Source organism: Astatotilapia calliptera, chromosome 13 (assembly GCF_900246225.1).
Source record: "Astatotilapia calliptera chromosome 13, fAstCal1.2, whole genome shotgun sequence".
NCBI lineage: Eukaryota > Metazoa > Chordata > Actinopteri > Cichliformes > Cichlidae > Astatotilapia > Astatotilapia calliptera.
This window is the reverse complement of record NC_039314.1, coordinates 26883286-26896472: the sequence shown is the minus strand read 5'-3', so window position 1 is coordinate 26896472 and position 13187 is coordinate 26883286. Positions and strand designations below refer to the sequence as shown.

At 39.0% G+C, this 13187-nt stretch overlaps 1 protein-coding gene across 5 annotated transcripts in view; it reads right to left on the bottom strand.

The window, feature by feature from the left end:
• atrnl1a (attractin-like 1a) overlaps positions 1-13187 on the bottom strand; it is a 331746-nt gene that overhangs the window by 40985 nt on the left and 277574 nt on the right. Inside the window, exon 30 of one of the 5 annotated variants that reach the window (XM_026189698.1) lies at positions 9168-9322. The exons of the other annotated variants lie outside the window; for them this stretch is intronic. Coding sequence (XP_026045483.1) covers positions 9266-9322 — 57 coding nt within the window. The 3' untranslated portion in view covers positions 9168-9265. Of the gene's footprint in view, positions 1-9167; positions 9323-13187 lie in introns of those variants that run through there. 5 annotated transcript variants of the gene reach the window in all.

Here is a 13187-nt window from a genome sequence, read left to right as displayed (position 1 = left end):
CTGACACTGAAGTACATTAAAAGTAATTACATTATATTATTAATGTATAAAGTAAGCCGCAATGGACCACAGACAGATAAGGTAAGTGTTAAGAAGATATGACACTATGTAAATAGGACAAGTTTGGCCTCTGCTACAACCTGACACATCAGGAGTCTGTTTCCCTAATGCACATATACAACCTTGTAAAACAAAGATGCCCAAAATCAAGCTTAACATTAATTAGGACAGGCCAGAGTCAAACCTCCATCCCAGCATATGTCAGTGCCAGTCCATATCAGCTGATACCCTCCTCCTTTTTGGCTACCTCATGTATGGCACAATCTACAAGCCGCTTTACAACCCACCACCACCCAATCTCCTTTCTTAATATATCTGATTTAATCAGCTTCTTATCCGTTTATCATTGAGGCCTGCTTTGAGTCCCTGTCTCGACACCAGAACAAGCCATGCATAAGCTGATTTTTAAATATTAGGGAAAGGTATTATTCATGTTAACACATCAACATACTTCCATCAATCCTCAAATTTATTTGTGTCTAAAAATGATTGGATAAAATATATATCCTTCTGAGGCAAGTTGGTGTCACATCAGTAACAAAAGTGCTATTGTTATTTTTCTTTTGATGTACAGTAGTTTATGGTTTATCAAGTAAACACAAAGCTTTTACCTCTAACCTTGTGAATCTACACACACACACACACACACACACACACACACACACACACACACACACACACACACACACACACACACACCCCAACCCTTTTCTCAGAACTGAGAAATGAGAACTGTTGCAAGCAGGGACAGACACCCACATCCACATATACACACACACACTAAAACATCACCCACAAACGCAGTATATGCACCGGCTGAGTGTTCTGGACATAATAGGCGCTGCTGCTTGGTCAGCTGAACCTGAAACTGACACTAAATAACGTGATGGACTGGACAGATGGGGGAGAAAGAGGAAGGAGCTCAAAAATGGATTAACAAGATGGGAGAGGAAAGACGCAACATGAAGAAAGATACACAAAGAGAGAAATGGGTTTTGCTGTGAAGAAATGAGCGCAAAATTTGAGAGATACTGAAACATCATTACACAATTTGAGATGTTGTGTATTGAGCCTGTCATTGCCAGCCCATTAGCCAACCTCTGGGGCTTCAACCCCCCCCCCCCCAAAAAAAACCTATAGTTTCACCAAAATACCAAAACTTTGTCTTCTGAAGGTGAATTTTCCTAATCTCACTAAGTAGTAAGCAAGTAATTAAGGCTCTTTGAGTGATAAATGGATGTTATATCCTCTCATTGAGTGTTCAGTAATATAAGAGTCATGTCATATGACACTTTTTATGTTCTGAGGACCATTGAAATTAAAGTGAGAGGCGAGACATACTTCTAGAAAGACTCCAATGCAAGGGTGTCAAACTCGTTTTAATTTAAGCACAGTGATGTTTTTGCCACGGAGTGATTCTTTGCACCATAGAAGCAGCAAGCTAGTGGGCACTAAACAGCTGTACCACCTGAGACACAGGGCAACAACATGTCCAGCTCCTTTCATCAGGTCACTTTACCCATAAACACTGCTGTAGCACAGCTCAGATGCTACTATTATTACTACAAATGTCCAATGGGCCAGGCAAGGTTTTAATACTTTAATACTTATAAATGGCCTGTGTAGAAATTTAGGTCCATGGATCTCTTTCCTATTGCCTCCCTGTTTTTAACAGTTAAGGAATAAGAATACAATCTGAAATGCTCTTAACAGTTAAAGTCTCTAGAAAAAAAAGGGCAATATCAATATGTCACCAGTTTGTAATGACAACAGTGAAAAGGCAGAAACATTTGGATTTGGCAGTACAAAAAAGCCAACTTTCCACACATTCCACTTAACTTCTGTATGTGAAATGATGGCATTCCATCACTACACTGAGAACGGCATTGGTTTCCATTAAAAATAAGTGATTATATGGCTTCCTGCAATGTCCATATATTGAAAAGTCATCTAGTCAGCCAAACCGGAGTGTGCACCATGAAGGTTAGCATTTGCCCTGTGGCACATGTTTACCAGCACGTCTCTAAGGGGTTAAGTGTGCTGTTAGAAGGTACACAGTCTTAGAAACCTGTATTTAGTCAAAATGAGCTTTTCATTCAATATCACACTGAATTGTATATGGATCCTATTAACCAGGCTAGCTGGCCAGATCTAATGCTGGCTGTTAACTTACTGAATCTACCCTCTGGTCCAAATATAGTCATGTACAGGTTCAAGATAACTAAGACAGTGAGAATGCTGAAGACAGTTCACAAGCTAACAGGTGACATCACGGGGGCTACATTAATCTTTTATATACAGGCTGGTGGTGATAGCCTACACACGAACAACAACAACATAACAGATAAAAAGGCTTGAGAAATGTGACAAGCACCTCAGCACCTGCTTGCACATAAACACTGACATTATGCGATTGATACAGTGCAGAAGAAAGAAAGGTAGGCATCATTATCAACTGCAAAAGAAAAGTACTTTTCATCATGAGAACATGTCTAAATAAATATATTTCATCTGGATCATCTTGTTGAAACTGTCAAAAAAAACAATTTTGCAAAGTAAAACCCAAACAAACCTAATTGTTAAAATAGCAGCAGTGGTTTTGTTTCCTATATGTCAAATCAGAACTCACTGGGGTTATGCTAAAGAATAAAAATTTAATCTATGCAACTTTCAAAATTTCACCCAAGGAGAGATGGTCAGAAAGCAGGTACGCTACGTTTGCAATGGCAGCCATAAAATGACCTGTGAAGAGGCTGTAAAGAGTTCAGAACATCTGAAACACCGTGATAGCAACACTGCTGCAAGTAGTGAGAGCTGAAGAGAATATAGGCTGAAAATAAAACAGAAATGTAAAGTTTTGTCAAAGATCAAATGAAACACCCATTTATGCTTCCTCAAATATGTAGAGGGTACATATAGTGTACCATTGGTAAAAAGAGCAAGCTGTTCTTTAAAGCTAAAGCAAAAAATCTGGCTTCGACTGATAAAAGTTGTTAAAAACAACCAGGGACGAAAGCTAAAACTAGACTCTACAAAAAGTCCAAAATTTAGGATGGAGGCTCAGTCATAAAAGGTTAACGGCCATATTTTTGTTGCCCTTTGTGTCTCTTCTCCGCAAGATACTGGTTCCCACCTACTGTTTCAAGGTAAATCCTCTAGTACAGAGGAGGAAGGACAATGAAGCAGAAATATAACAAGTTCTTAGCTCTGCAGAAATATATGAACTTTGTCTGTAAGAGCCACATTACTATTAGATACATCATTATTATAAATGTGTACAGTATTTAAAGACAGGCCTTAGTAGCAGGAAATAGTTTTTTAATGTATTTTGAGATGTTTTTAGAAATATACATCTAATGCAACCTTTATAATCTGTTGGACAATTTAAACTTAGCATTAGTGGTACTGTCTGTAATAATAATAAATAATACATGTTTTATTAGTCTTCAGTAACATTTTAATCATTAGACTAATCTATTTGGCCTTTTACGTACAATGCCTAAGAAATAACTTTATCTGGGTGAAAAGGAAAGTATGTTAATGGGACTGTGTTTGTATATTTATCTATATGAAGATATATAATACAGATCTGATTCTCAATTTTTAGATTTTAAAATATGGGTTGACTCAAGCATTTCTTACCTTTAAAGAAATGGAGACATTAATGATTAATTTAGAAAAAAAACTGATTACATTTTTAATTTCGTCCTACTAGAAACAATAAATCCAAGTCTGACTGAGCACAGCATGTTTTTCAGGAGGAGCTGGTTATTGTGGTATTTTATCTGAGCTGGGTCAACAAGTTCAACCATAATTTTCTGGCGCCATATCTTAACCTCCACTGTTTATCCTTGACTGAGTGCTTGGCATCTTTGTCTTCACCCTGAATTACTTCATTGCAAACTGCAAAATGATAAAATTGCTGGGTAAAAAGACGCAAAAAAATAGACCGTTCACCCCTTGTTTCCCTCAGGAAAAAATTTAAATACACCGCAGAGAGACAGCGAGGTAGTAAAGAGAGAAAGAAAAACACTATAGAAAGAAAACAAGAAACAGAGATTGGTGAAAACCCATCAGTAAATTTGCTCAGCTGAGGTTGTTCAGGTGCAGTGAAATACTGTCTGTTCATGCTTTGGATGATTAAAAAAAAGAAAAAGCGCCTTTTTAGTAAAGTGCAAACAGAACATGAAGAGGAATGGGTTTGTTTTAGCCTCGTTAGTGTTGACAGAGGTGTGAGTTATTGAGTTAATAACAGCTCTGCGTGTTTGTGTGTGAAAGCCATGCTTTTCAGCCGTGAGACACACAGAAAGAGCCACAGGTGACTGGAAAGCCAAAGTAAACCGAAGGAGCGTACATGCAATTGTCCAAGATGAATGCAAATGAGTGTGTGTTTCATATGTGTTTGCACCTTTTCTCATTCTTCTTCTCTGTCGGATAAAAGCTTTTGTGTTATCCGATAAGCCCTGTAGTGGTCGTTGTGTGTGATGTGATTGCATGCATTCAATAATTATCTGTGCTTTTTTTCTACCAAACATATATTACTCCCAGTCATCATAAATATTCTTTATCTGCTTCTTTCCCCTTCGCTCTCGCTGTTCTTCCATCCATCCATCCATGCATCCATCTCCACCCACCAACACTCCTTTCTGAGGCACATTAAATCCACACAACTGAAGAATAAATATGCCACATTAAAACATAAGATATGAAATTGATTCATTCTTTCCTTTAAATAGCATTATGAAAACAGGAGCCTGCCATTAATCAGCAGCAAGGTGGGAACTGATTTTTTTGCAGGCGGAGGCGTGCGGCGTGCAGATGCTAGTTGCTGCGGGCTCATCAGCTTTATGATGTAATGGCAGTATTTTATAGAGGTGGTGCAAACATCGATTTATGCTGATGACTTTGCCTGGGTTCCATGACTCGCTGGAAAGCTCTGATAAAGTTGGGCTGTAGAGGAGGTGATCTTTAGCTGCAAAAGGGGCCCACGTACGCCATGGGGTGGTGGCTTTGAATGTATCATGGCTGCATGTAGTATGGTTGTTGGTGCCAGACAGTCTGACGTTTTCAGAAACTACTGATCTACTGAGATTTACCTTTGCTACCATCTCAAGGATTTACAGAGCATGGTCCAAAAAAGAGAACCTATCCAGTAAGCAGCAGGTAAAAATGTCGATTTGGAAGAACTTTGAACTAAAACAACCACTCACCGCAACCAAGATATGCAGAAGAGCATCTCTGAACCCACAACATGCTGAAAAAACATCGATTTGGTAAATAAATCATCATAGATAAAACTGGGTTAACTTAAGCGACTACCAATGCATTGTTAACAATGTTAATGGTTACTTGATCAAAACATCTGAGTCTCATGCATTCATTTCTAATTTTTAATAGAAATGATTTGTTTACAAAATAGGGAAGATGAACAATTGCTTTCGAACAATTCTGAATCATTTTTAAGCAGTAAACCAATTGAAACTGTGGCGTGCCATCGAAAAGTTTTCTAATCTTTGTCAACCATGAACTGTTTCAGCACTGCATATCAGACAATCTAATCCAATAAACTTTACACATACAGTATTCACTGCAGCCACGGAAAGTTTGAAAATTTGTAAATTTCCAGCTGAAAATGCTCTCCAGAGAAAGAAGTTGTAAAAAGTTCATATGGTTTCTGTTTTTCTCTGCGACTGGACTTTTCATCTTCTGAGAACAGAGACGATAACACAGACGAGTTTGCATGGACGTGTGCGAGCCAACACATTTCTTTCCAGCTGTGACACATGGAGTTTGTATCATTAACCCATCCCTGACACTGACAGAGTTCTGCTCAACGTACTTTTCTTTCTGTCTAAAGAGTATAATTGCAAGTCTTTAGACGACAAAAAAGTTTCCAGCTGTGACATACGCAGTCTCCATCACTAAAAGAGATTAACCGAGCCCAGACACCTCGCCATTTGAAAATGTTAATGACAGAAGGCTCTTGTTCCAAGAATACCTGTAATTGCAAGTCTTCCACAGATGGAAATAATGTCTAAAGAAAAATCCACCTGGAGAATTTAAGTTCATCCTTGATGTGTGGATGACTGGGTGTGTAAAGCGCTTTGGGGTCCTTAGGCGGGACTAGTAAAAGTGCTATACAAATACAGGCCATTTACCATTTACTATGCAAGAAGATACAGTATTTCTCCATATGGTAAAATGATCCCATATGGTTAAAGTGAGCATGAATCATCAGTCAGCTGATGAATGTTTGTGCATATGAATACGTTTATTTTAATCATGGCTTTTAGAACTGATGCTCATGTAATTATATTCCCGTGAGAAAAGCAAGTGATTCCCTCAGTTATGTTACCAGACAATGTTTTCATGCAAAAGAATGGTGAAGTGTACAGATGTGAGTGGGGTGTATGGAAAGCACAGTACAGTGAAACTTGACACCAAAGTTCAGCTACTGAATACTGGTTACACAATCACTTGTTCTAAATATTTGTTTCTGGTTACAGTAAAATGATTTTAGTGAGATGTTACCCATCAAGTATGATCACAGAGTTCTGTGACTCTGACTACTGTATATAAAGTAACCTGATTCAAATTTCATTGTAAGAACCATTGTGATCACACTGCATCACCTCTGATGTGTTAAAACAACAAGACTTCAAACTGAATATGTTTTTGGGGAACAGGAAAAGTTGCAGCGAGGCAAATCTGGTAAGCAAGGGAGACAGCGAGCAAAAAATGTGTTAGAGTTAGTGTGTGCTCCCCCCCCCCAAAAAAAAGACTCTTGCGGCTTGGATGCTTCACACTGATGGATCAGCTCTCAACAACAGTGATGAACCTCAACATGAAAATTGGATCAGTTCGACAAAGAAAAGATGCTTTTCTGCAGTTTCAGTTTGTGGCTCAGAAAGAGCAAACTAAAAACAGCATTCATGCTGGAAGGGTCCACAAAGACATATCACTGAATGGGAAATTGGCTAGATTCAAATCAGTTGCTGTTTTTTTAATGTTCAGACTTTTCAGAAACTGGTGCTGAAATGGAATTCACAAATATATAAATTGCTGTCTTATTTAGTACTACTATGGCACTTTTCAGGACTGTAGTCAGAGCTCTCAGTCCTCATACCTTCACACTAGGGGTTGATTTAAATCAATTTTAGTTTGAATAATGCAGTTTTGATTCATTAAATCCTGAATCGATTTTTAAATATAAATGTATTTTGCCAGAAATGCCAGAATCTCAGCTTAAAGCTCACAAAACTATTTGAACAACCATCAAACAGCTAAAACAGCAAACGATTAAAGAGCTGGTAAACGGATTCCGCAAAAAGATGTAAACACAAAGTACGACAGCACGTACGCGGGTATGCCGTCGGGTGCTCAAAATTGACATCTCACAGATTCTGAAGTTGCAGGTTTTGTCAAATTCACTGAACCAGCAGCAAAAGAAGATCAAAACTATGCTTGAATTCCCTCCTACTTTGGCAGTTTTGCTTCCACCACAATAAAATCGCACTCCCTGCACAGCTTTCTCTCTGTGTACTTCGAGACAAGCAGCATCAGGTAATGTTCATATGTTGAATCATGGTTTTCTTCTGTTTTTGATCTACTGCAGGATATTTTTAAGGTGGTTATCTGCTATAAAAAGCCAGGCCAGAAAAATCTCCTTCATGTTTTTCTGTGTTTCATCCTCAGTTACTTTGACACAAAGGCATCTGCTTCGATGCTCGCACCTCTGATGAAGTCTCACAAGTGTCAGCACTGATAAATGATCAGAATTATAATATTTTTGACTGTCTGAGTCAAAACTGAATCGAATCAAAACCTTGTGAATCAGAATTGAATCAGTTATAGAAATCAGTGACGACACCCAGCCCTACTTCACCCCTCAGAGTAATCAGCCAGGTTCTTCTTCATGGCTGATTGAATTTGAGACAAAGTATCTCTACAAAAAACAGTCATCTCACTTCGTATGTATAGATAACAAGCAGAAATACCAATTACCTTGGATTGAATATAAAATGAAAAGCTCAACAGTGGTGATTGGATTAAAACGGCACACAGCATGACAATGGAGAAATAATGGTTCAAAGCGCAAATTGTCAAAAAAGCGATCCAACTCAGATAATGTAAAACAAGCACAACTCAGTCACCCTCCATGCATGTATCCTCCATCACCCTTCTTTCCTTGCAATTATATGTTAATCATTGAATCGACACACTTCCCCATCTCTCCTCTGCACACCAAATCACTGCTCAAGTGTGGAAACAACAGGTGCTGTGCTCCTTGTTCGCTGTCTAAACATGGCATGAAATGGGGTGATGATGACTCTATTTGTTGCACTGCATAAGCAGGACAACATAAAATAGCGGGGCAGGATGGAAATGTTCTTTTTCTCTCATTAATTACACAATTATGCTAAGCTGCATGCCTGACTATGAACCAGATGTTGTGTAATTAACCTCAGTGTGAAGATAGCGTTCTGCTCCATTGTCTCTCACCTTCAAGAATGAAATGGAAACCAGGCAGAGAGGCAGCGATAAGGGAAGGAACTCCTGAGGTTTCTGCAGGCACATGAGCCACACCGAGCTCAGCCAAATCCAACGCGGCCAAAACGAAACTAAAACTAATTAAACATCAGGTGCAGATAGCCCTCTTCACTATTGTTTCTGTAACCTTCAGCTCAAACAATGTGAAGAGAGGAAACCTTAAGCAGGAAGGGGAGATACGTGGAGGTGGACGGGATTTTAAATTGAAGACGTGAATCGATATATTTCCTGCATCGACGTCATCGACAACACAAGGGGAACCATTTTCCAATAGATCTGCAATGTGATATCATTTCAGTAATGCTATTTGTTTAATAAAGAGGATGTTAAAGTTTAATGCATCTTTGAACCTACAAAAAGTTGAATGTTGCAAAAAAACCCAAAACAATTATTACAATAAATATTTATTAAAGTCTATGAATCTCTCTTGATTTAGCAAACATGCCGAGGACTCTAGTAGTCTTTGTTTAAACTTCACATCATCTAACAAAGCTTTCAATGCACACTTGTGCACATGTATCGTGTTTTGATAGAAGAGTTTTATTATTCATGTGGCTTTTATTCTGACTAGCTGGCCTCTTGAATGCCATCAAATCTCCTGCAGCATCTGTCACGGGGCTCCACCGTGGCTTCAGATGTGGATGACAAAGATGGCTCAGGAGTAAGAGTTCACTTCCCACAATGCATTGCTCCCATCAGGATTATTTATTTGCTGAAATGAGTAACATCAAGGCAAGGTCACTTAAATTAGTTTGTTCTGATTTGCTGCTCCATGCACCTTGTGTAATGAGATAATCTATTGTTAAACAACTTGCAAATAAACAATGTCACAGTACATTACACTAGGCACATTTCTCTTTTTTTAAGCAAAGATGACACATCGATAGTTTACTAGGGCATACAGGGAAAAAGTGCAACACATTGTTGTGCATAAACCTTTAGCAATATGTTTCCATATATAAAGAAGAACTCTGGCACAAGTTTCAGAATGACATGCTCTGACTAAGGTAAGTTGTGGTTTATCAGCAAAGCAAAGATGGCCTTTCTAATTGCAGGATGTTGCAGACTCGGTGAAACTAAACTGAGATCCAGCAAGTTAAAATAGGAAGGTTTAGATCTCACCTTTGTGAGGAATTCTAATGTCAGTGCTCAGGCAAGTATTTGCAGGGGGGTTTTTTTTAGTCTCCTGTAAAATCTGAGGCTCTAAATCCATTTTATTGACCTTTTATTTAGTCAGCAGTAGTTTTCACTCATGCTTGGTTGCTTAATGAAAAGTTGGAATGGACCAAATTGCCTGATCCCTCCATGCAGTGCCAAGCATGGAAAGTGAAAGTCAGTTTCTGATTTGGTTGTTGTTTGAGCTCTAGACTGATTCAAGATGCAGCACTAAAAAAATTTAAGGCAGGGAGATGATCAGAGGTGTGTGTGTGTGTGTGTGCGTGTGTGTCCTAATCCGCCTGGGCAGATTGCTATCCTGCCATCCAGGAACAGATAAACATCAGAAATGCAAATCAATAATTACACATTGTGACTATTTCACAAACTGCAATGAGACTGCATTGATATTTTAATTGCCGTTTTGTCTGTTAATCAAGTGGATTTCACTAGCGATGCGTCCATGGATGGTCACATTTCTTTTCAATCCACAAGTTTCTTGTGAAACTCAAGAACAACAGAAGTAATGCAAAAAACAGAAGTAACCACAAACTCTGTCACCTTCTAATGGCCTTAACCAGTTACCGGAACTGCCAGAGTCTCTGTTGTAGCTGCATTTCTTTATATTTGAGGTCGTTTTTGTGATATTCAACAAAGTCCACAAAGCTTGTGACTTAGTGGTGACCCACATTTTCCCATGGGGGCAGCCTTCCCTGTCTTCAGTACAGCTCCTGGAGAAAAGCTAGACCTTATAAAGTGTCTGCCCAGCAGTGCTCATTGTTGTAAAATCAAGCCAATCAATTTTTCAATATGCTAGACAAGAGACAAGGTAGAAAAATGTTTCCCAATCTATGAACCAAATGAATCCCACTCATTCGCCATAACCACATCTTTTAACCCCACACTAGCTGTTTCATTATGGCCCATTAAGTAATGTCACACTTTATCAACTTTTGAGGTTGAACTTAGATATATTTGTTCTTCTCAGATTCGCTGAAACCATGAAGCTTCCAACCAGCTGAACTAGTTTAACCTTTCTTTTTTTTTCTTTCTTGTTTTGATATTTTCAAAAGCTCTGTTTCTCTTATTTAGGCTTAAGCTGAACTAAACCTGTCACAGCTCGGAAGGGAATGTGTTTGGGCTGTTAGTGAGTGTACTGCTGTTAAGGAAAGGGGTTATTTTAACAGTATGCAGCACAATACTGAATATATTTTCCCACAACTGTTGGAAGCAAACATCATTGTTCAGAATGCAATTCAATTCATTTCTCAGAAATGTTTCACTCTGGGTATTTGGATCCACTTGCCATTCAGTCTAATTACCACTCCACAGCCGATCTGTCTCTCTGTTTATTTAAACTCGGCAGGAATCACAAAACAGAGGTGACACCAGTATTTGAACAATAGCCTGCCGGAGAAGGGCACGGCTGATTTGGCAGTTACCATTTCACTGAGAGTGCTGCTTTCATGTCCTTTGCTCTCTTTGTACAAGAGGCTGATAGGAGCACTGGGGCCAGCTGCCTCTCTCAGGGCCCCTACTCCACCACCCAGACTGCCTCTGGAGGACCCTTCAGAGCCAGCAGATGAAGGTGAGGCGCCAGCATGTTGGACAATCACAGAGCGAGCCTGTTCTCACACAGGACAGTTAAGTGAAAAGTGAGCTATTGAAACCAGCTGCACTCTCTCCCCCTCAGCTTCCTATCTTCCCTGAGGTGTAAAATGGATGTTTTTAAGGTGAGCTGTGTTTGTCTACATCTGCTTGGCAGAGCATCTTAAAGACAATTTCATGTCGTCCTGTTTTCTTGCAAACCTTAAAGCCTGAGGGCGCCTGCAACATCACAGAAAGACATGCGAGTGTTTAATTTGTTTTCAGTCATTTCTATCAATTGCTGTGGCCCACACACACACACACACACACACACACACACACACACACACACACACACACACACACACACACACACACACACACACACACACACACACACACACACACACACTGAATGTCTGCAAATGTCCACTTAACACCATTTGCTCAGCAGCTCACCCACAGTTCACTTAGTACAGCATACTGTATTTTGTAGATCAATCTTTGAGCAGTTATCTTCTTTAAAAATTAAATCTTTTGTTTAGTTCTGTTTCAGAATGCCAACACACTTCTTTGCTTGGTCAATAGAAAATAAACAAACAGCCATTAGTATTCACACTGGCTTCAGTTCAGAGTCAAGGGAAGTTTGACTCTTTCTTCCAACCTTAAGGGCTAGAAAATATAATCCAACACAGGAGTTTTTATACGCCACTCTGCATTCAGTCATTAGTTATTAATCTCTGACTCTCATCCACACCGTGTCTTTTGTCCTGTCCTCCTCCTCCTGCCTCCAATTGGGTCGCAACAAATGGCTGCCTCTTCTGAGCCTGGTTCTGCCAGAAGTTTCTTCCTGTTAAAAGGAAGTTTTTCCTTCCCACCATCACCAAGTGTTTGCTCATAGAGGGTCATCTGATTGTTGGGGTTTTCTCAGTATTATTGTAGGGTCTTTACCTTACAATATAAAGCACCTTGAGGTGATTTTCGGTGTGATTTGGTGCTATATAAATAAATTCAAATTGATTTGAATTCAAATTAATTGAATTTAATTGAATTAAGATCCAAAAAAGTGCAGTTTCTCTAATAACCACCTCAGGTTGTTTTCAAAAGAGGGTCAATATCCATAGCCTACAATAATGTCCAACTGTTCAGCAGAAAACACAACCAAGTTAAAAACAATATAACAAGACAAATACAAAAGAATCATCTTTTTAAACTTTACTCAGTCATACTGGTGACTAACATGGAGATGGTGTCGTAGGTGTCTGGAGCTAACAGGTGGCTTCCCATCTTAACCAGTCCCTGAACTGGACCTCTCCCCCTTTTTTGTGGAGACACACCTGTTTGACACACCAATGTGACACAGTTATAAAGTCTATGAATTAATCTTGATAAACAATATGGAAACATTCCACCCTCCTGGACCAGAAGTGACAGTGGTGCCATACACATGAGTGGAGATCCTGTGACATTGGGCATTTTGGAAGATTAACCGAAGTCATTAATTGCTCCAAATTTTCTATAAAATGCACTGCTGTTTATTTTGTGGTTACAGCAGCCTCACTGAACAGGACTGAAAATGTATTTTCTTGTTTACTTGCAAAAAAAAAAAAAAATACTACAAGTGAGTGCATGAGGAGGTTTTGTGCCTTTCCTTTGTGATCTGTATGTCAGACTCACTAAATATAAACAAAATGATGCACTTATTCTAAAAATATCTAACTGAATGAGAAAGATATTTCAACAGGAAAAAATCTTATGTTGTCTGGCAAATTATAAAAGAGAGTGGGGTAAAGGGTGTTTTTCACTTGAGCTCAGCGTTTCAGCTCTCTTAAGTT